Here is a 21,743-nt window from a genome sequence, read left to right as displayed (position 1 = left end):
TGTACTCTATGCAGCCACATCCAATAATCTGTCCACTGTAACGAGGCCGTGGTTATATCACGATCCCCTGTACAAGCTAGTCCTTTTATCCCAGATGCTCTTAGGTTCCTTCTTTTCTTACTAAATTCTTATTCTTCTTCTGAACCTTAACTAAACCTTCCCCTTCTCCAGGAAGGCTCTCCTCACCTTCCCTTCCTTCTTTGGTGCCCTCCGTGCCCCCTCAAACCTCCATGATAGCTCTTATCACACCCCCCACCATTTATTTAGATATCCGGATCCCCCTACATACTGGGGAGCCCCTGAAAGCAGGCCCTTATTCTACCTTGAATCCGTGGTATCCGCTGTGTGCCTAGCACCCAGTGGGTATGCTGAACCGAGAACAGTGATGCCTTTGGCTCTCCAGACCCTGAAGCAGAAATCCTACAGACCACAACTCCACTTCCTGTAATAAAGTTGTGTGTAATCTTGGGAAGCGGCTTTGTAGACCAAGAAAATCAATCCACCAGTGGACCATTCCTGATCTCCCTTCACAGGCGATTTATTTTCTTTCCCCCACAGGCGATTTTTCCTTGAGACAATTCCAGTAACAGAAATGAGCACAAGTGCAACCTCGTGCCCTACCTGATCGTGATGATCTGCCCGATGCCCAAGTCCAGGCCGTTCAACTGTGCAATGAACACGGCCGCCACTGCCTCGTAGAGAGCTGTCCCGTCCATGTTGATCGTAGCTCCCACGGGCAGCACGAACCTGGTGATCCTCTTGTCCACCTGGTTCTTTTCTTCAGCACAGCGGAAAGTGACCGGCAGTGTGGCTGAACTGTGGGACAGAAAGAGAAAGGAACCTATGGTCTAACGCTGGAGCTCAATCCCTGTCTGAAGAGACACTTCTATGCCAGAAACCAAACCCAGAGCCCAAGGCATGCCGGGACTTTTGGCAGGTCCAGGAATGAGAATGTGCTGGGTCTGCTATTGCTCCAAGTTACGGTGTAACCCATCCTTGGGCTGCAGGCCGTGCCACGAGGGCAGGAAATGCCCAGCGGGGGGCAAAAGTGTTCAAGGACATGGGCAGAGAATATAGAGGTCATTCCTTGAGTTAAAGGCAGCTACTAAGTCGTCAGCTTCACATGTGGCCGGGACAGCTCTCAAGTGCGGCTGGTGAGAGCTGACAAGGTGTGGCCCAGAGACGACTCCGGACACCCCTCCCTGTTCACCTGGAAGAGATCATGAGAGCCGTCAGGAGAGCTTGAGCCATTCCCATGGCGAACTGGAAAGGGTTCTTCCGTACGACTATGAAGTAGATCAGTGGGAGGATGACGATGGAGTGGATCGCGAGTCTGAAAACAAGAGAGAGGAGCGGGTGCATGGAGGGCACACCTCTTCATATTAATCCTTTTTTCCAAACAGCTTTTTAAGAAATTCATGATAGATCACTTGATTTCCATAATGACCCAAAAGAAAATGAGAAGTGGGGCAGGGATATATGTCTCCATTCCACCAATGAGGATGAGGAGACTCACTGAGCAAACGAAGTGTCTTGTCCAAGTGATGCAGGCAGTAGCTGAATCCACATTTCAGAGCTCACAGAACACGTATGTCACACTGCCAAGCCCTGTGTGCTATTCCTGCAGGAAGTGCTAACGTACTTTCACTTCCTTCTGCTGCTGAGTTCTTACCCCTCTTCTAAGACTCAGCAAAAGGTCCCCCTCCTCCAGGAAGCCTTCCCTCACCTCCCTAGGTCGAGTGGACCTTTCCTTCTCGGCAGCTCTGTGGCTCCACACACAGTGCTACCAGAAACCCTCATCCTACACCCAGCCCCCCTGTTGCCTGGACCACACTGCTGTCCTGCTGGATGGTGTCCACCCTCCAAGAGGGCAGGCAGGTTGCAGGAAGGAGCGAGTCCCTGCTCTCCTACAGTCATACTTCAGGATTGACCCTCTTTGTTATTCCTGCCTTCCAAAACGACTCCTTGTTTCATGTAGGAATATACAGGTTACGCAAAACAGGGGGCTTAAAAAATGAGCTCGATCCAGGGGCGCCTGGGTGGCTCAGTCGGTTGAGCGACTGCCTTCGGCTCAGGTCACGATCCCGGAGTCCCTGGATCGAGTCCCGCATCGGGCTCCCTGCTCGGCAGGGAGCCTGCTTCTCCCTCTGACCCTCCCCCCTCTCATGCTGTTTCTCTCTCGCTAGTTCTCTAATAAATAAATAAATAAATAAAATCTTTAAAAAAAAAAAAAGAGATCGATCCAGCAGGTGCCATGTAAGAGTTTACAGATCAGTTATTTAAAGCTGAGATAAGAAATGGCCATTGAAAATACAGATCCTGAAGGTCCATCGTGAGGGTCTTCTAGATAGCAGGCATGTGGCTAAGAACTAGGAGAAATTTAGTTTTCTATTAGAAACCCAGGTAGGACAATTGAACAGAAACCAGCAGAAATGTGTTTTAAAATGGCTCAGCATAATAAACCTCAGCCAAATCACTCCCTGGACACAGGCCATGGCCTGTAGAAGGGTAGACAGCCCTGCTTCCCATACGGCTAGGGCCCTGGGATCGGACGCTGGCCCTCCCATTGTGGACACCCAGGCTTCTTCTCGTTGGCTGGAAGGGCCATGCTTTAGGTAAACACAGATGGACTCCCCACAGAACTCAAGTTCCAATAGGTGAGCTCACTGCTCAAGGTGGGTGTTTGGAGGCACTGACCTGTGGGAGTGTTGATGATGTTTATTCATTCCCTTGGTCCATATTTCTTAGCACATGTGACGTATCCTGCCCCTGCTACGTATCCAGGGGCACCATTCCTAACTTATCTCACCCTACCTCCCCTCAAGGAACCAATAACTGGGCTGCAATAAATATGCAAATGACCTGTCCCCTGCTGCCTCCCTGCTTTACCCAATTCGTCCCAGCCTGAAGATTTTACCAGCATCCTCTCTGATACTCGATGGTGCTGGGCTTGGTAGCACTGCCCAGCCCCACCAACGGGGTTGGAACCAACCAGCCACCCACTCCTACTTGCTTGAGTCTCATTTCATTCAGGCCCTGCCTGATTTCTTTCTTGGGGCTGTGGTCCTTGTGGGCTATTCTTACAAGTTTGGTGAGTTTCCATCCTTGAAGAAGTGAATGCCAAGAGAGGGTTCCAGTGGGTTTTGCTCGTTTCAATAAAGGATCTTTACACAACTAATAAAGGCAGCAATAAACCATGGTCCAGGCTGTTCTGCCAAGATCTGGCAGTTAGCACAGTGTGATCCTCCCCCAGTACAGCTGTTAAAGGGCAGCCCCCCCAACCCGCTCTCTTATCTCTGAACCCCATCTTCCTCGGCACGTGGGAGAAGCCAATTATAACTGAAACACAGCTTCTCAGCAGCGATCCAGTGGCTCAAACGCAGTTCCTGCTTCCTCTCTCGAGTCTGCCATACCCACTCAGGACGGTGGCCATGTAAAGGCCCAGCTTGCGGAATATTTCCCAGTCTTCGACTTCTATGATCTTCCCGGCAATCAGGAACAAAATGCCGAGTGGCATGTAACTAGGACGTAAGCACAGCAAAGACAGTTCCGTCATCAGGTGTCTCCTCGAGGTGGGACTGCTGGGGAGGAAACAAGCCAGGGCGTGCACTTCGGCTTGTGGCACATGCACTCAGCCGGGAGGAGCACCTGGTCCACAATGAGGCGAAGGTTTCAGCCTCAGGCCCTGGTGGACCACAGTGGAGCCAGGATTTAGTGCCTGTGCATGCACGTTCAGTTCTACCCACCTAAGCTACCTTGGGTGAGCGAGCTTGGCAAGAACGTGTGGTTAAACAGGGGCCTATCCCATGCCACGCTCCCGAGGCACGTACGTCCTGCCGATGGTCCCATGTGCAGATCTCATTTTTGCCTGACCCTCCCTATACGGCCACTACGCTCCTTCTAGCCTGGGTCGTCTTGTCTCCCAGGTAGTAATATCAGCCACAGAGCAATACAATTAGTCATGGAAGTGGTCATAACAGCTCTTTTTGTGGAGCTCTTATTGCCTGCCTTGTATCGGGTTAAGTATTTGACATGCATCATTTCCCTTAATGTACTTTTCCCAACTCGAGGGGTAGATTTTATTATCCTTTTTTTACACATGATGAAGCTGAGGTTCAGCGGGAGTAAGTGGCCGAAACCACTGTCAATGTCTACACTTCGGAGTAAAAAATGTCGAGTCAACTCAATATGAGGTAAGTGGGGGCAGAGATCACCTCGAAAAGGCGGACTTGTTGGCACCTCCAGGGACAGGGCAGAGACTCAGGTGGTGCTTCTGCTGTGTTCTCATCCAAACGGCAGCTTTCATTTGGATGGAAACGAAATACAGTTGCAAGCATTTTGAATATCACTTCTGCACTGGGCCTAACAAGGAAAGCACTTAGTTTTGATGTGCCAGGAACCCCTTCAAGTCACTATTTTAAGAGTTATTTCTTAGATAAATGCCAGTTGGGTGCAAGCTGATTAAGGGCTTTGGTAGAACAGACAACGGCTGATACTCAGATTCTTGTTTGTGAACTAACTCCTAAGGAATATGTAGAATATGTAGAATTACTGAACACTCTAGTGTCTCAACATTCCGTGTTCATCCTTCCTAGGGTGAGGTCAGTGGAGAAACAGGTCCCTTTATTCTAATTTTGAGGGGACAAGATGGCATTCACTGGCATCCGCTCACCACATAATGATCTGAACAATTTTCATGGTTGCATCACTCAGAGCATTGAAGAAATCCACCAGAATCTGTCCTTTTTCTCCCATTTTTCCAATGACAAGTCCAAAGACGAGGCAGAAGACAATCAAGCCCAGGACATTTATGCCGTCCGAATACATGCCTACGATTTTGTATTCCTTTGTTTTGTTCTGCGGATCAAAACCAAGAGAATATATTGATGCATGATTATAATTTTGTTGGAAGGCAGAGGCCCCGAAATGAGAAGATACAATAGCCAAACATAATAAGCTAGTAAATCTACCAGTCGGAGTCAACAGTACTTGGGGAGAAAAACAACAACAACAACAAACCACCTACACATGTATCAAATTTGTACTCCCCCCCCCCCCGCCCCTGCCCCCTGCCATGGAAGTTTAAAGTGATTTTTTTTTTTTTCTCTTTCTCAAAAAACCCAAACTTGAAGGTTTCTTTTGAAGAGTTCTTATTCTGGGATGTCTTACATTTTTAATAACTTTAGAATCAAGGCACTTTTTGGGGTGATTTTAACTACTAGCTACGTTTGGAGTCTGCGTGAAAAAGACAGGCATTAGATAATGCAGGAAGCGCAAAATATTTACCACAGTGAACATTTTTATGTTATCTATCTGTTTTATCCTGATAGTGAAGCACAGAAACATTCCTTACTGCCTAACCTTGGATGACCAAAAAGACTTTAGAGATGTAAATATTAACCAAATAGCTGCTACCGTGAACCATTTCTTCACCTTATCCTGGGTAAGAACAGCATGAGTGATGCTGAAAAAAACTTCATCTGAGGGGGGCAGCGCGAAATTTACTGAGAGATTTCATAGGGACAGATAAATGCCAGTTGGGTGTAAGCTGATCAAGGGCTTTGGTAGGTATCATAGGAGATAATGGAACCGGAGTCGTATAAGCCAGCTTTACAAAGTATTATAAATGGTTGAAGCTCCTGGCGTGCCCGTCATTTTTTTACTTATAATGTGATATGCTCACTTACTTATCGAGCATCGTGAGTGTGCTAACAACATTGACTACAGGGTAAATCTTAAAATACAGCTAGATAAGATTAAGGGTAAGAAAAACAAGCCTGTGACAGCAAGACGATGCGTAACTAACTGCACGGCCAAGCCACAGGTTGCTGGCATCAGGCGGAGACCGAATGGAGGCCGTGGGGTTGGGGAGAGCTCAGCCTGAGTGGCAGACGGCCAGGAGATGGAACCAGATTCCAGAAAAATGGCATAGCAGAGGCAAAAGTCATCATGCACTGGGCTGCCCTACCCTGCCTGAAGAGCTCCTACTCCTCCTTTATGGCCCCCAAACTAATTTAAGCCTCTGTTGTTGAACGCCCCCGAGTACCCTGTCCTTCCCTATTGTCATGCCCGTCACATGAGGGCAGAGGCCACCCCTACCTGCTCCGTTGGCATCCCAATGCCCAGCAGGGCCTAGCTCATGGCGAGGCGCTAGCAAAAATCTTTGTGGAATCACATGCAAAGGTGGGAATAAGGAGAAACGGAGGAGGTGGGTCTGGATGGGATAGAGAGGGCCACCGGGAGGGGAGCTGGGAGACCAGGGAGGCGCCCAGACGTGGAGGGACCCTGAGCCAGCAGGAGGACTTAAGGCTTCTGCAGTAGGAAGTAGGAGCCAACCGCAGGCTCTCTAGTTTGAATTCCTAAGTCTCCCAAACATTTGTTCCTTAAATCTTCTCTTTCTGTGTGGTGCCAGAGAACTTTAGCAGAAATCTACCATAGGACTACAGAGGTACTAGCTCAGGCCCATACGGTCTCGGCTCTAATGCTGAAACTCCAACAGCTCTCAAAACCCAGGGATTTTATTGACAGGAGGACAGCCAACTCTTGGTGGCAGAACCTACCCTGAGCTGAGCTGAGGCTACTTATGGTTTATTTCTCTTATCTGGCAGGATATTCGAGAGTCTGCTGCAGAACTACTGATGTCCTTGATCCTATTTCCCGTTTCAGCACGTTGCATGACCTACAGTGCCTACACCACATGGCCCATTAAGAGTGAGAAACTCCGGACTCTGGGGGCGCCTGGGGGGCTCAGTCGTTAAGTGTCTGCATTTGGCTCGGGTTATGACCCCAGGGTCCTGGGATCGAGTCCTGCATCGGGCTCTCTGCCCAGCAGGAAGCCTGCTTCTCCCTCTCCCACTCCCCCTGCTTGTGTTCCCTCTCTCGCTGTGTCTCTCTCTGTCAAATAAATAAATAAAATCTTAAAAAAAAAAAAAGGAAACTCTGGACTCTGAATCACATCTGGGCAGAGTTTCAGATAAGGGATGTGGCCCCGTGTTCCGTAGTTACATGGTCTTGCAAATCTAACACAGTTCCTGGAGGTGCCCAACTCAACTCAAAGGAGTGACGGGGTAGCAGAGACAAAAAGCCGCATTCTTTTCTCTGTGCAGTTCACTTGCTTCTCGTAATGTTTGGTGGTCTCATTCTACAAAGTGGTCACCCACCAACACTGAGTTAGCAAATGCTGAATCCTCGTTCCCAGGGGACATACAACAAGGTCAGGTGCCTGGGGACCAATGTTCACAACATTTTCATCCAATAATTGGTCTATAACCTTCCTTTACGTGTGTTTCTGTTAAAGAACACATAAATGTTTAATATATATTGTGCAGTTATGGACACTGAACTCAGCCAACACTGTCACGCCTGAGTGAGGCTGATCTAAGGCACATGTATTTTCTATCTGGCACATCATAGCCTTCTTGCCCTGAGAACCACACACAGCGCTACAGCACTATGCTTGGGGGATGTTTTAAACAGTGAAATCATCATGAAAAAGCACAAAAATGTGAAAAAAGAACAATTGTTTACAAGAGAGCTGAAACAAGAAGGCAGAGCCTGGGGCGCCTGGCTGGCTCAGTTGGTAGAGCATGCGACTCCTGATCTCAGGGTCATGAGTTCAAGCCCCCCATTGGGCATGGAGCCTACTTAAAAAAAAGGCAGAGCTCGGCTTGTACATCCTCAGCTGGGAATGAGTGTGTTGGGTGACTTAAACTTCTCACCACTCCTTGTCTGCCTGCAAATGACGTGGGAGCATCGTGTCGATTTTGGGGGTTACAAATACATTTTAGTGGGTAGACGAATTCACAAGTAGTGAGGACTGACTCTTTCCGTCTCCTGCTTGCTCCTCACAACTCAGCCCCTGCCTACTGGGGAAGGGGCATGGGCGACAAGGTACCTTGGAAACGGCAGTTGTCATGATGGCTGTGACAGGTGCATCTGTCATGTTCGTCCCTGGCTCACTGGGAGTATTCACTTCTTCACGCTTGGTTTTGTACTGCATGTTGGAGGGAAAAAGGGAAAAAGAAGACCAAACAAACAAAGTAAGAGTTTTTCAAGCATCTGAGCCTAAACCACAGGAATATGTTACTTTGGCTAAATGAGTACCACGGAAGGCTTCTGCCCCTGTCGCCTCTCTTGGCTCCCGCGAGGCTTTGGAAGCAAAAAGCGAGACCGTGAAATCCAAACCCTGATTCCCACAGCCACCGTTCAATGATATCAGAATGTTCTCTTTCATAATAAGGGACAAATTAGCAGAGCGATAACGGGAAAGAAAGTATAGGTTTTATCTGGAAGAGCTTTAACAGATGCTACAGGGATCCTGCCAATCATTTTGTTTCTATTTGTTTATTCATTTATTATTTTTAATCTGGGCAAAACACCTCATTGCTTTGATAAATGCAGTCACGACTTTAGTACATGTCAAGAACTATATGGTTGTTCCAAAATCAACAGCCCCTTTAGGGCCAGTCCATGAGTGAGATTTCTGTTGAATTTCCTTCCTTCAGCTCTGCTGGGTTCCTCTGAGCTTCAGCAGAGAGGTTGAAGAAAGGGCTCGTACACTATTACACCAGGCATCAACGTCACTTCTCCGAGGCTCTGCCAACCTGGAGAACCTTACAAATGACCACTGAGGCTGAACCTTGAAATACAGGTAGTTCTGTGCCTCCTGGAGGTCAGCAGGGAGCAAGCTCATGGCCATTTCTGTTGGTATACACAGAGGGCTCTGTTCGTGTAATTTATGTAAATGAATTCAGCAGTTTGGGATAGACTCCGCTGTCTTCAAGTGCACACATAAATAGAGAGAAGAGCAGCAGGGAAACGGAGTGAAGAGACCGTGAAGCTCTCCTAGAGAAAAAAATCAGGGCTTTGTTACATGGCCAGGGGGGCGGGGGGCATGCTGGCAATGGGCACGCGAGGATTAAGGAAAAGACCAAATGCCAGGAACACGAAGCCCCCATGTGGGTTAGATACTGCTCTCCCAACATGAGGGAGAAAGGAGAGAGGAGATGGGGTTGTTTTTGCAGGGTGCTTCTCTGCACACAATCTAAGATTCTTTGCAAATACCACGGGGTTCTCCAAAAACCGGGAAAGGGAGCCTGGGTCAGTTCCAACAGGGACTTTCCGGGGCCCGAGAGACCAGAGGTATGAAGCAGAGAAGTCACCTACGATGGCTCCGTGTGCGTATTCATAGGTACATTTCCTGCCATCTGGGACAGGCTCATTCCAGTTCCTCAGTCATAGCAGGACATAAAAATCTGAATGGGTAAAGCGAAGAGGGGAGGAACCTGGAGGCAAAAGTCATTATGATTACCTGCTGAAAACAGGCTTGGACAAGATTCTCAGGGAACATATTCCTGTTGGAGACATGAAAAGCAGTGTCACATTAAGGCAAAAGTGTTTTGGTTTTGGTTTCTGTCATACCCAATACATTGGTGAACATGAGGAGCACACAGAATCAGTCCTCTGGTTTCTCTTGTGGCTTCTCCTTTGCAAATATTTCCTTGGATTAAGATATTTTCCCCCCATGCTGAGCTTCAACCAAGTCTAGAAAGTGCTCTTAAACAACCGTCACTTAGCTGATTCACTGAGTAACCAACAGGCTCGTCGTCCTTGGTGTCACACCGCGTGGGCAGGGGGACGCTCACAGTCAAGGGACGTCTTTAATCTTCTCTCCCCTTCTGTGTTCATCGATGAGAATGTATGCTCACCGAGAGTCACGGCAATTGTTCCCAAGGTCTTTATGCCAATTGCGAATATCAGCATAATTACTGAATTACAAATGATGTGAAGCGATGGAACAGGACTATGAAACGGAAGGTTTGGTTTTTGTAAACGCTAAACTCAACGCCTGGAAACTCAACCAAAGCAAGTGACTAAAATTTCTGTGGTTCAATTAGGTTTGGGAGGGCCACTGAAATGGAAAGAAAAACTGGCACTCAGCTTTCTTTGCAGTTTCTGAGGGTTTTGTTGCTCTCCTTCATGGAAACTGAACCTGGAAACTGCACATGATGCCTTTGTAAGGGCAGTGGGTGCAAGAGAAATGATACCAAATTATAATCAACTGACACACTCGAAGGGAAGACCTTGGCCCTACGTCAGAAATCGGCAAATAAATGCCATTTAAAGTGTCAACAAAATATGTCATGCATATCTGTGTCATTTTTTTTTTTACCATTCTCTGCTTTAATGGCTCCCTTAAAATTAACTGACCAATTTCCAGCCCTGATTGCTTCTGATAAAAGGGTTTCTCCTGTACACTTTTCTTTAAGTGTGCTTTAGAACTGACCCCCCACCCAGTCCAGCATCTTAATGCAACAAGTATATACTTTCTGCCTCTCTGTCCATCCTGAATCCGGACAGGAATCCGGGCAGAAGAGCCTGTTCCTCCATCCCCTCTTGGAATCACACTCTGGCAAGCAGGCCTGGCTATGTAATTTCGGGGCACAGGGCTCACGGAACACGCGCAATGATTCAAAAACTATCAGAAGTTTCAAACCAGCGAGAGCAGAGCCTCGGAGCAAGCACGGGGCCCGGGTGATCGCAGCATCACGAGCCCACGATGCTGCCCGGCTGGCAAGACACTCACCTGATCAGATCTAACATGGCGTCCACCGTACTGACTTCTGGGTTGCTGCCTGTTCTGTCAATCTCATCCACTTTCTGGGACACACCAGGCTTGATGCTCACCACCAGCACGATGCCTATGGCCAAGGAGAGTACCACAGAGCATTAAGAACCTTCCGGAACACCTGAGCCCCCCCCCTCCCACGCACCCCCCGCCGGCATCCTTCTTAGAACCAGTAGGCACGGTGGCACCAGACAATACTGGAATGAGGACTCTCAGGTCCAGCCAAGATGCTGAGCCTCAGCTGGGACCTCAGCGGTGGCCTTAATGACTTTTCCATTTAAATGAAGCAGAAGGAACTTTCCCCTTTTTTTTTTTTTAATGAAGAGGTTGCATTCCAGAATTGCTTCTGGAAACACCTGCTGATGAGAATTATCTATTTTCTTTGCTTTAGCTTATGAGGTCAGCCTAGGCAGGGGTTGGGGTGAGGGTGATTCCTTTTCCAGCTCAGGGCACCCATTCAATGTCTTTATGTAACTTTTACCCACAGATGCTGGTTATTTTCCTGAGGCTCCTACAGAACAAGCCTTCTCTTCCTTCCATACCCCAAGCCTTAAAAAATCTGGAAAGCTGTTGTCTAATCCAAAAAAGGGTCAGGGTTAGGAAAAGTAGTATTCCCTGTGACTCTGAGGGGATGGAATGAGGACAAATAGGCATTACAGGGAGAGAGAGTTCTTGCCAAAAGGAACTGTCTAAACAGGGAGTATCAGATCTGAGAGCGCCACTTTGGCCCTGGAGGTAATGGGTTCCTGTCCTTTGAGGTGTCCAAGCAGAGGTGGGAGGCTGGAGAACAGATCAAGGCATCAGAGACTGCCTGACTGGGGGTGGAGGGGATGCCAATCCACAGGGGCAGGACGTCAGGATGCTGAGCAGGTCAGTTTTGCCAAGTGAGAAGAGTCAGTGGGCGATGCAAGGACCATGGTGGGTGTGGTTCCCTCTTCCCTCTCAGGGTTGCTGGAGAGAGACATACATTGGCTTTTCCCTTCATGTCTCCCTCCCTCAGGAACCTCATGAGGAGAGGTGGCTTTGGTTTAAGGCAGGGTTCAGGCCCTCCTAGGTGCCCTGCCTTACACCACTCCAACCTCACCACATCCTAACAATCCATTAAAACAGCAGCGGGGTCACGCTGGCTGCAACATCTGACTACATCCCAGCCTCTCTTCCCACTCGGGGCACCCTTCTTGAAACATTAGGTCACAGAGGACGGACTGCATTTTCTTCACAAAAGAATGCCAAAGGTACAAGATCAGCGATAGTCCCGTATTAGAACCTTCTCCGTTTTTCAAGCGGAATTTATACTTGGCAAGACACTGCGAGCTCTCGGTACCATGTGAAATCTGAAATGCACCCAAATGCCATCATTTTGGAAATATTTCACAATTACACTCAACTCCACTATTATAGACTAATTACTCAGTTTACAGATTATATAAGCTCTTGGCTTCACCTCCTTCTACCCAGTGAACCTGGTAAAGCACAGAACTCTCACCCTCTTTCTGTTTCTTACTAGGGACATGAATAAGCAGCATCACGGCTGAACTTCAGTCAGTATTGTATTTTCTTCTTGGAAAAGGTGCTGGGTAGACTTTAAGCCCAAAGGCTTCACGGTGGTTTGACAAAACTACTTTTTGAATTAAAAAAAAAAAAGGTGCCTTAAAAAAAGCCCAGCTACTTTTAAAGGAAAAGTCACCACTATACAGAGGAATAAGGAATCAGAAATAGAATTTACCTAGAATTACAGCGATGACAGTAGTACAGAAATAATATATGACGGCACGCAGACCAATTTTCCCGGATACACTGGAATCCAGCGCAGCTACACCTGCGGGGGGGTGGGGGGGAGAGGGGAGAGTCAAGTTACATTAGTTGTTTTTTGTTTTTTGTCTTTTTTTTTAAAGATTTTATTTATTTATTTTGAGAGAGAGAGAATGAGAGAGAACACATGAGAGGGGATAGGGTCAGAGGGCAAAGCAGACTCCCTGCCGAGCAGGGAGCCCGATGCGGGACTCGATCCAGGGACTCCAGGATCATGACCTGAGCCGAAGGCAGTCGCCCAACCAACTGAGCCACCCAGGCGCCCGTTTTTTTTTTTTTTTTTTAAGATTTTTATTTATTTATTTGACAGAGAGAGACACAGCGAGAGAGAGAGCACAAGCAGGGGCAGTGGGAGAGGGAGAAGCAGGCTTCCCGCCTAGCAGGGAGCCCGACGCAGGGCTCGATCCCAGGACCCTGGGATCATGACCTGAGCCGAAGGCAGCCGCTTAACGACTGAGCCACCCAGGCACCCCCATTAGTTTTTAAAAGAAGCCATTTCTAGGACTGGAGGCCATTCAATTCTCAAGGTGTGAAAGAAAGCGCCGAGAGCTGTCCTCCGCACCTGCTAGGCCTATCTCACACATTTTGTCTGGCTAAGATGCAACGGGCAAAAGAAGCTCTTCAAAACTGCGGACAGGGAATGGAGATGGAAGACGGGCGAGGGGCAGGCTCGCCTCCCCCGCTCACCCCGCTGCCTGGTCAGCTGCCTGGTCAGCAGCTGCTTTAAGAAGTTCGTCAAGATTTGTACGTCACATCACCCCACAGCCTTTCGGATAAACCCCTTCTGGAATTCAGGATCCAGAAAAAGTTGATCTTGGAAGGACAGAGATGGTTCTTCCCTCACATAATGAACGTTGTAAAACTCATGATTGTTTCCCCTTCTGCCTTTTTCTGTCAGGAAGCTCAGAGTCAACCAAAAAGAAAACTTTGGTGTGTGATTATGAAAGTAATATGTGTTCGTGATAATAATCTGAAAGGAGGAAAATAAAAATCACTCCATCTCATCAGCCGTAGTGAATTTCCTGTCAATATTTTTTCTTGATTTTTTTGGTAAACATACATAGCTAATTCTACAGTTTTTAATCCTCTCTTATTCATACTGTATTATAAGAATTTTCTTGTTACAAATTCCCCCTGAGGGTAATTTTAATAGCTACATAATCTTGTCATGCGACCGTACCGTAATGTATTTAATCATCCACTTATTGCCGGAGTTTTGGAGAGTCTCAGAGCCAACTTTCATAATAAATCACAGCAATTTCATTATTTATCCTGGCTAGCACATTTTCTTCTTTTTATGATTTTCAAATCGCTTCTACGTTAACAACCTTATCGTGGCTGGCTCGGTGAGACAACTTAAAATACCCATCTTCAAGAGGTAGGATATAAATAGAGATTTCTAATTTGTAAATTTCCAGTTTAAGAGATTTATGGCCACACTGTTCGCTGTAGGCTCAAATGGTCTTTGGTGGCCTCTAAAATGACTGAACGTCGCCTGGAACTGGAAGGGTTGTCTAGAGTGTCGGGAAGAGCTGTAGAGGTGGGAGACACACATCCCTTCTTGCTAGAAACCCTTGCCCTCCAGTAAAGATGCTTCTCTAAAGTGAGCCAAGTGATGCAGCTATCTGGATAGCGTCTATGTTGGAAGACGGCACGTGGAGAAGCAAGCAAACCACCTTTCAGCAAACTGTTATGTGAAGGTTTCAGACCCTATCCTGCCCGATTTCCAAAATGAGAACCTCATGTTGAGCCAAACGATCATCACAGAAAATCACTGCTTGAATCCCTGGCCTGCGTGAGTTGTCCCATAACCGTGAGCAAAGCCTGAAGTGCAGGGCGGCCCCAAGGAAAGGCCATAAACCTGTAGGCTAGCAGCACGCACAGGTGGTTTGTATATTCACTCCTGACACTATAAAAGGCCCATCTATTTCTTTTTAAAGTGAATGGGGGACTACGCTTCTCACACATAATTGTACATATTCAATGAATGGGACAAATCTGTAAGGGAAGCTGTCATCATGATGACAAGACAAATCATCTCTCAGAAATGAATGATCTCCTATTTCACTTTGGTCTCTTAAACAAAGAGCAAACGGGCGCCTGGGTGGCTCAGTCGGTTAAGCATCTGCCTTCGGCTCAGGTCATGATCTCAGGGACATGGGATCGAGCCCCACATCGGGCTCCTTGCTCAGCAGGGAGCCTGCTTCTCCCTCTGCCCCCCGCCCCCCCGCCTGTGCCCTCCTACTCACTCTCTCCCCCTCTCTCAGATAAATAAAATCTTAAAAAAAAAGAGCAAACAATAATGCAAATATTTAAGTTTGCTAAGTATATTGTATGAATATAAAATGTGCTCTAATATTCTATTTCAGAGCTCTGGGCATTATTTTCATAAACAATCAAAATAATTATTTATATCAATAAGGTGATTAAAAGGAAAAAGAAAATCACCAATTCAACAAAACTCCAGGTAACCTGTATCAGCACACATAATCCTGGTCCAAGAGAGGATGTATTTTCAGACGTACTGTCCTTGGGTAGATGTCTAATTTCAGCGGCTCCCAGCCCCTAAGGGGCTGACAAGTGACAGGCTCACAGGGTAGCCGCAGAACTGTTCTCAGGTACGTGTTTTGTGCCCTCTTGGAGTTTTCCTCCAGCAGGGAAACAAATTACATCTATGTAGGTAATTGTTTCCAGCATATGTTAATATGTCTTAATTTGTCTTAATGATCTGGCCATGGGGCTGGTGCCTCTGCTTCTATTCCAGGACCCAGCTGGTAATAAAAGGCTTCATAATAATGAGATTCTTGGTGGAAATATCTTAAGCAAATACATCCCCCAGAGCAGCCAGCCAGCTCCTCTCTGCTGGAGTACAGCACCTGTCTTGTAGTGACTTTCGGAAAGGGCTTTATTCCTCAAATCTACTTCAGTCCTACAATTCTCCTGGATAGATCAGAAACGTATTCGAACCAACCATCGTCCTTCTCTACATTTTACCTCTAGAGTTCCCCTTCTACCTCTCCAGTCATCACCGATTGGGGGCAGAGCTGGCCCCCAAGTCCAGGCTCTTGGATTTACAACGTGGTGCTGAGCAGAGAGGTGGGGACCACCGCAGAGATTGGGAACCTAAGCAGGAAAACAACCTCATCTTTGAAAACCTCCATAAGTAACAGGAACATGCCTGAACCTGATTTGAAGATAAAATGCCTGTCTGGATGTCCTACTCATCCCACCTGCCAATCACAGCGACGATGCTGATGATAATTATAATAAAAATGATGACGGCATACACACCGTGTAGCGGGTGACGAGTGCAGGTTAAGTGCATCGCCTTCTTTTATGCTCAATATTCAGGTTCATCCCCGAATCCCAAACCCAGATTCGACCCCAAAGGCCAAATTCTTAACCACTACGTCCGGCTGGCTCTATCCATGCGCTACCAAATTCTAGACCAGCGCTGCCTCGTGCAACTTCTGGGATGGTGGAAATGCTATTTGTACCGTCTGACGTAGCCACAAGCTACGTGTAGCTAACGATCACCGGAAATGGGCTAGTGGGACTGGGAATTTTCATCTTGCTTAATTGTCATGAATCTCGCGCGTGGGGTAACGGCCGCCATGCTGGACAGCACAATCTTGAGACCTTTCCAGAGTGTCCAGCATTTAGTGGGTGCTCAGTAATACTGAACGAACAAACTCAAGCTTAACTCTGTTACAGAATTCAGTACAACCTCTTGACCTTGCCAGCACGGGGCCAGGGGGGACCCGATGATGAACCATCATTTCCTGGGATGCATTTCCATCAAGACACTGACCACAAGGCCTGAGGCTTATTCTTCTCTGCATCCCCAGGGCATTAAATAAAGTGCTTTATGAATTTTGTACTTGATCCTTTCCCTGTGACAGAAAAAAGCTGCCTTTTTTTTTTTTTTTTTTACAGGTAGTCCCCTTCTTATAACATGAGCCCATTTCAAAGATCCACTCATGTGTCAGCAGTTAGGAACTTGGTGGGTAGGTTCCTGAGAAACCACTCAGGCAAGGCAGTTTCGTTCAGTTCCCAGAGTGAACAACCAAAACACTCTTCATACACGCTAGACCTTCATGTGAGAACATATTCCGTATCTTAGTGTTTCTCTACCTACTTTTCCCCCCCATCATCGTGTGCTCTCCCTGCCCCCCTCCTACCCTTTTAGACACTTTTCCCCATGAAATCTTAATACTACAGAAAACTGTACATCTGTGCATGTACTAGATGTATACATGTGCTTTTTACATAAAGAGTACCTTTGTTCCCCTAACCCTACGGAATCAGTCTCTGCTGCCTTGGAGGTGATATCGCTCCTGTTGAGAACGTGTGGTCTGGCTCAGTGGGTGTCATGCGAGTGGTACCTTAATCCACCCTGGAGAAAGCACCTCTCCATCACTTCCTCAGTCACACCCAGCCACGTGTAGCTCGTGGCTACAACATCAGCACAAATAGAGACTGTTTCCACCACCACCGAAGTCCCATAAGGCAGCGCTGGTCTAGAATTTGGTAGTGCATGGATAGAACCAACATGACATAGTGGTTAAGAATATGACCCCCATCTCTTACTGGGGGGAAAGGCTAAACAGCACGCTCACCTTTATGCCAAACAGGTGGGACATCACTGTGCTTTATCCTGGGGTTTTACTGTCCACAGCCACCTGGATTTCAGGCCATGCCTCACGCCTGGTGAAGCCTGGTCACCCCTCTTTGCAGTCCATTCCCAGAACCCACTTCCTCTGGGAGCGGCCACCTGCCCTCTGGGAACGGACAGATGAGAGGAGACTGCACACTAACACATTACAAGGCAGGGCACATTACAAGCCCAGAAACCAGAGGTCAGGGTTTAAAACAGTTTATAGCGATTGGACAAGGATTTTATGTTTGTTCAATAGAAACACAAAAGGTAGGGCTAGCACTTTGTATGTCTTTGCTTTTTTTTAGATCTTTACCTCATAATTCATTTTTATCCTAGTTTACAAAGATTACCGATCTGTGACATACTGGAAATGAAAAAACAAACAAACAAAAAAAACCTGGATCTCTCCCATCCATCTAAAAAACTGGATGCTTCGCAAAGCCCTGGCACAGAGGGTGGGTCCTGTGGGCTTTTGGAGGGGCCAGAGATGTCGCCAGGCTGAGGTGATGTGGCAGACAGCATCTGAACTGGGCAGAAAAGGATGAGCAGGATTCTGACAAAGATTCTTTGCTTGCCCATAGGCTCCTGAACCTTCTCCTAGGCCCATCTGTCTACTTCCTGCAAAATCCAGGTTTAGCAAGAACTCTGCTAAGTTAGTTCGACTAGAACCCCCACCCTTGATATCTGGTCTGGTTCTCTGTCCTCCACCATCCCCCGGGGTGATGTCTGGCCACCCTTGCCTGTCTCCAGAAAGAACCCTGTTAGCTCAGAGTGGCCAGAATCCCCCAGGACCCCCAGCTCTTAGTGCTTCTCCACCCACTGACCCCCACCCTGCTCCTTGGAGAGCAATTCCCACATGTGATGCTGTATTCAGAGTTGAGCCCAATCTCTTTCCCCCAACTGCGAAATCCCACCACAGCGATCCCCACGCCTATTGTGATGGTCCAGAATAAAGTCTGCCTTACCACCTTCAACAAGTGTCACTGAATTTTCATTTCCTTAACAAGTCCAGTTTCCAGTGAGCCCAGGATTATCCTCTAAAACCAGGGAGAGTTTCGAGGCTGGGCTGTGGCCTAGAAACAGGGATACCATCCAAGGTTGTCCTTGGAAGTCAGAGGCACCTGCTAGCTCTTTATTTTAAGACCGCACACTTGCTTTTTTACCTTGGGAGGAAGCTCTGATGAGCTGGGGTGCTGGCCCCTGGCCAGAGCAGTGATAATCTATTAGAACTTTTTATAAAAACACTACAAAGGAAGCAGTTGCTATGGGATAAACAACAGCATGTTTTAAAAATAAACACCTGAGGGCAAAAGACTCCCCTGAGAGCTCTCTGATTAAGCTACCACCCACTGGAGAACAAAATTTTCGTGACGGTCTCCCTCCACCTTGTCATTAAGGTGTCAAAATTAACTCCATTACTGGAAGGTTTTGTTTTTTGTTTTTTTTTTGGTCTGGTATTTGATGGTGCTTCACAATTGGGAATGGACACAAGACCCAAAAAACTCCTTGTTGCAAGGAGTTCAAACCCTCCCACCCAGAGGACTCCGGTCCCTCTATCACCGTCATGGAGGAAAACAAGCATGGACTCAAATCCCAGCCTTTGCCTCCAGACTCAGTTTCCCCATCTGTAAAAATGCAGGTTTTCAATGCCTCTACCTCCTCCACGGTAACTGTGAGGAGCAAAGCGAGTAACCTCATCTTGCACAGCTGCTGCAGAGATTAGAAACAGTATCTATAACACACCTGGTATATACAGTGCCTAGGACTTAACTGTGCGGTAAATAGCCTCCATCATTACTGAATGAAATAATCGAATGGAAGGCACTCAGCAACTATTAGCTCATTCATTCCCTCACTCTTTCTCCAGAATCCTTCTGTATTCCTTCATCACATGGGCACCAAAGAGATCCTTTAAGAACATCGGTCAGGCCGTTTCACACTCTGGTATGACCTTCAATGGCATGGATGATAAGCTAGAGAATCCTCACCCCGGCTGAAGAGACCCCGAGGGAAGGGGGCCTGCCTGCCGCCCCACCCCAGCCTGCGCCACCTTCCAGCTTGGGCATCCCCCCAGCCTTCACCCGGACAGACCCAGCTCCCTCTCACTTTGCAGGGACTCCTTTCTCTGTCCAACGAACGGCCTTCTCCCTACTCTTCATTTGTCTACGTTCACGTCTTTTCCTGTGGCTCCTTTCCTGAGGCACCAGGTTAAACCAGGCTCCTCTGTTTTCTTCACCTGGCACCCTGCTCATATCACATTTCACAAGTTGTATCAATGGGCTCATTATTTATCGTCTGTCTTTAGCACTAGACTGTAGTGAGCAGCACGAAGTCCCTGGAGACCCAGATGCCTGCATGGTCATCAATGAACACCTAGTGCCCAACACGTAGGAAGAGCTTGATTAACGTGTGGTGGTTGAATGAGTCACTTAGTTATATATGGTTGCCTGCTGCAGCCCCCTCCCTTGGTCTTTGGTCCCTGGACGGTGGAATGTTCCAGAACAGAACTCGAGACTCTGCACTAGTCCCAGGTGCTGCTCTTATGATCTGTGTGATCTTGAACAGTCCTTGGAACTGTCCTCATCTCTGATGATGGAGATAGGGTCCCCCCTACCTTACAACTTCCTTGGGTTGCTATGAGGGTTAAATGAACAAGTTCATTCCCCAGGGAAAACAAGGCTGGCTATGACCTCACCTTGCTATTCCAGAACACGGGGACATCTCTGCTGCCTGATTAATACCCCTGGGTGTGACAGGGGAGAGAGGAGGCAGACAGGAGCATGCAAAATATATTTCTGTGCATGCTTGCCCATGACATCTACTTTTCTTAGAGGCATCAATACAAAGAACTCCCTGAAAATAGGTTATATCACCACCTTAGACTATTCTGTGAAGTTAACAAAATAAACCGGTCCTCAGGCAGAACCAACTAAAGGTCACTTTGCAGCCTCTACATTTGATGTTCAAAACGTGTGTCAAGAAGGAGCCGGCTGGTCTCCTGGTCTTCAGCCATTCAGGGAGCTGTTTGCAACTTTTTTTTTTTTTTTTTTTTTTAATACTACGGACCTTGGCGGTATTTGTAGTTGGGACCAACTTTTCAGAAGACCCCATGAGCTTTTATAGGAAGCTTATGATTCAGTAGGAGTATTAAACACACCTCAGACGATCTGAGGGACTCAGCCGTTCTCTTCAAAGTCCATACGAATGCTTTGACATCAGGACAGCCAACAGCTCAGTGAAACTTCTCTTTTTTTCTCTTTACCACAACCTAATTATTATTGAGCTCTCTTTTCTCTCTTTTTGCTTCTCCTTATCCTATAAAATCAGTAGCTCAGGATTCTGGGTAGAAGCCACTTGTATGCTGGTGAATTTTACAACCTAGTGTCTTACAAAGAGTAAGTCCTTTTGTAACGTTTTCCTTTCCAGAATGCATGCATTGAGTGTACTTGCACCTGTATGGCTCAATTCGAATATTGGCTCTGTAGCTTCTGATGCCAATGCAGGGACTTTCTAGAAACTTCTGACAGTATCAGACATACCACAACACAGCATTACTGTTTCCCTATTTCACAGCTGAGGACAAGTTAAGTAACTTGTCAGGGTTTCACAGCTAGCAAATGGCAGAGCCGGGATTCAAACCTGGGCAGTCTGGCCCCTTGGTCCGCATGCTTCACCACTAGACTCTCCTGTCCCTCTGTGATTGATACCAACAAAGGTTTTTGTTTAACCACACCTTGTCAGGCTCCTGGACCTCCTCCTAAACCCATCTGTGTATTTTCATGCAAAATCTAGTTTTCCTAAGAACTTTGCTAAGTTGGTTTAACCAGAACCCAGTATCTGATCACTCTGCATACCTAATTAGGCTCCCCATCCTCCACCATCTCCCAGGTGATATCTGGCCACCCTGGCCTGCCTTCAGCAAGAATCCTACTAGGTTGGTTTAGCCAGAATCCCCCTTTCCCCTGATGGTTTCTCTTAGTGATTTTCCACCTACTGATCCCCCCTCCCCTGCTCCTTGGAGATCAATTCTCACTTGCTGATGCTGTATTCAGAGTAGAGCCCCATCGCCGCCACCCCCCACTGTGAAATCCCACTGCAGTGGTCCCCACACCTATCATGATGGTCTGGGATAAAGTCTGCCTTACCGACTTTAACAAGTGTCACTGAATTTTTTTTGTCTTTAACAATACTTCCCCACCTATGATCTCACTGATATGTGGAATTTAAGAAACAAAACAGGATCATAGGGGAAGAGAGGAAAAAAATAAAACAAGACAAAACCAGAGAGGGAGACAAACCAGAAGAGACTCTTAATCATAGGAAACAAACTGAGGGTTGCTGGAGGGGAGGCGGCTGGGGGGATGGGGTAACTGGGTGATGGGCACTGGGGAGGGCATGTGATGTAACGAGCACTGGGTGTTATATAAGACTGATGAATCACAGACCTGTACCTCTGAAACCAGTAATACTTTATATGTTAATTGAATTAAAATTTAAAAATTAATAAAACAAAACAAAACAGTACTTCCCCACCTGCAGCTCATTCGCCGTGTTCCTTTGCAGAGAACGGTGCAGGCGGCAGTCACCTCTGTCACTTGCTTCCCCATGCCTAGACAGACCCCTGATGAAGGCACATGCTCACCC

General features: G+C 47.3%; 1 protein-coding gene and 1 long non-coding RNA gene across 2 annotated transcripts in view; both read right to left on the bottom strand.

Moving 5' to 3' along the window:
- Positions 1 to 21,743, bottom strand: part of SLC1A1 (solute carrier family 1 member 1) — a 73,351-nt gene that overhangs the window by 9,847 nt on the left and 41,761 nt on the right. The window contains exons 3-10 of the mRNA XM_035029140.1: positions 12,354 to 12,446; positions 10,586 to 10,700; positions 9,311 to 9,353; positions 7,895 to 7,993; positions 4,673 to 4,857; positions 3,414 to 3,521; positions 1,211 to 1,333; positions 622 to 816 (exon numbers count right to left, since the gene is read on the bottom strand). Of these exons, the coding sequence (XP_034885031.1) occupies positions 622 to 816; positions 1,211 to 1,333; positions 3,414 to 3,521; positions 4,673 to 4,857; positions 7,895 to 7,993; positions 9,311 to 9,353; positions 10,586 to 10,700; positions 12,354 to 12,446 (961 nt within the window). The remainder of the gene's footprint in view (positions 1 to 621; positions 817 to 1,210; positions 1,334 to 3,413; positions 3,522 to 4,672; positions 4,858 to 7,894; positions 7,994 to 9,310; positions 9,354 to 10,585; positions 10,701 to 12,353; positions 12,447 to 21,743) is intronic.
- On the bottom strand, positions 8,328 to 9,298 carry LOC118026343. The gene is made up of 2 exons (XR_004683535.1): positions 9,162 to 9,298; positions 8,328 to 8,844 (listed from the first exon to the last, which is right to left on the bottom strand). It is a non-coding gene; the product is annotated as an uncharacterized LOC118026343 (long non-coding RNA).

This window comes from Mirounga leonina, unplaced genomic scaffold (genome assembly GCF_011800145.1).
Source record: "Mirounga leonina isolate KUSES-001 unplaced genomic scaffold, KU_Mleo_1.0 Mir_224, whole genome shotgun sequence".
Taxonomy (NCBI): domain Eukaryota; kingdom Metazoa; phylum Chordata; class Mammalia; order Carnivora; family Phocidae; genus Mirounga; species Mirounga leonina.
Note: the sequence above shows the minus strand (reverse complement) of the source record. Positions and strands in the feature narration are given on the sequence as shown.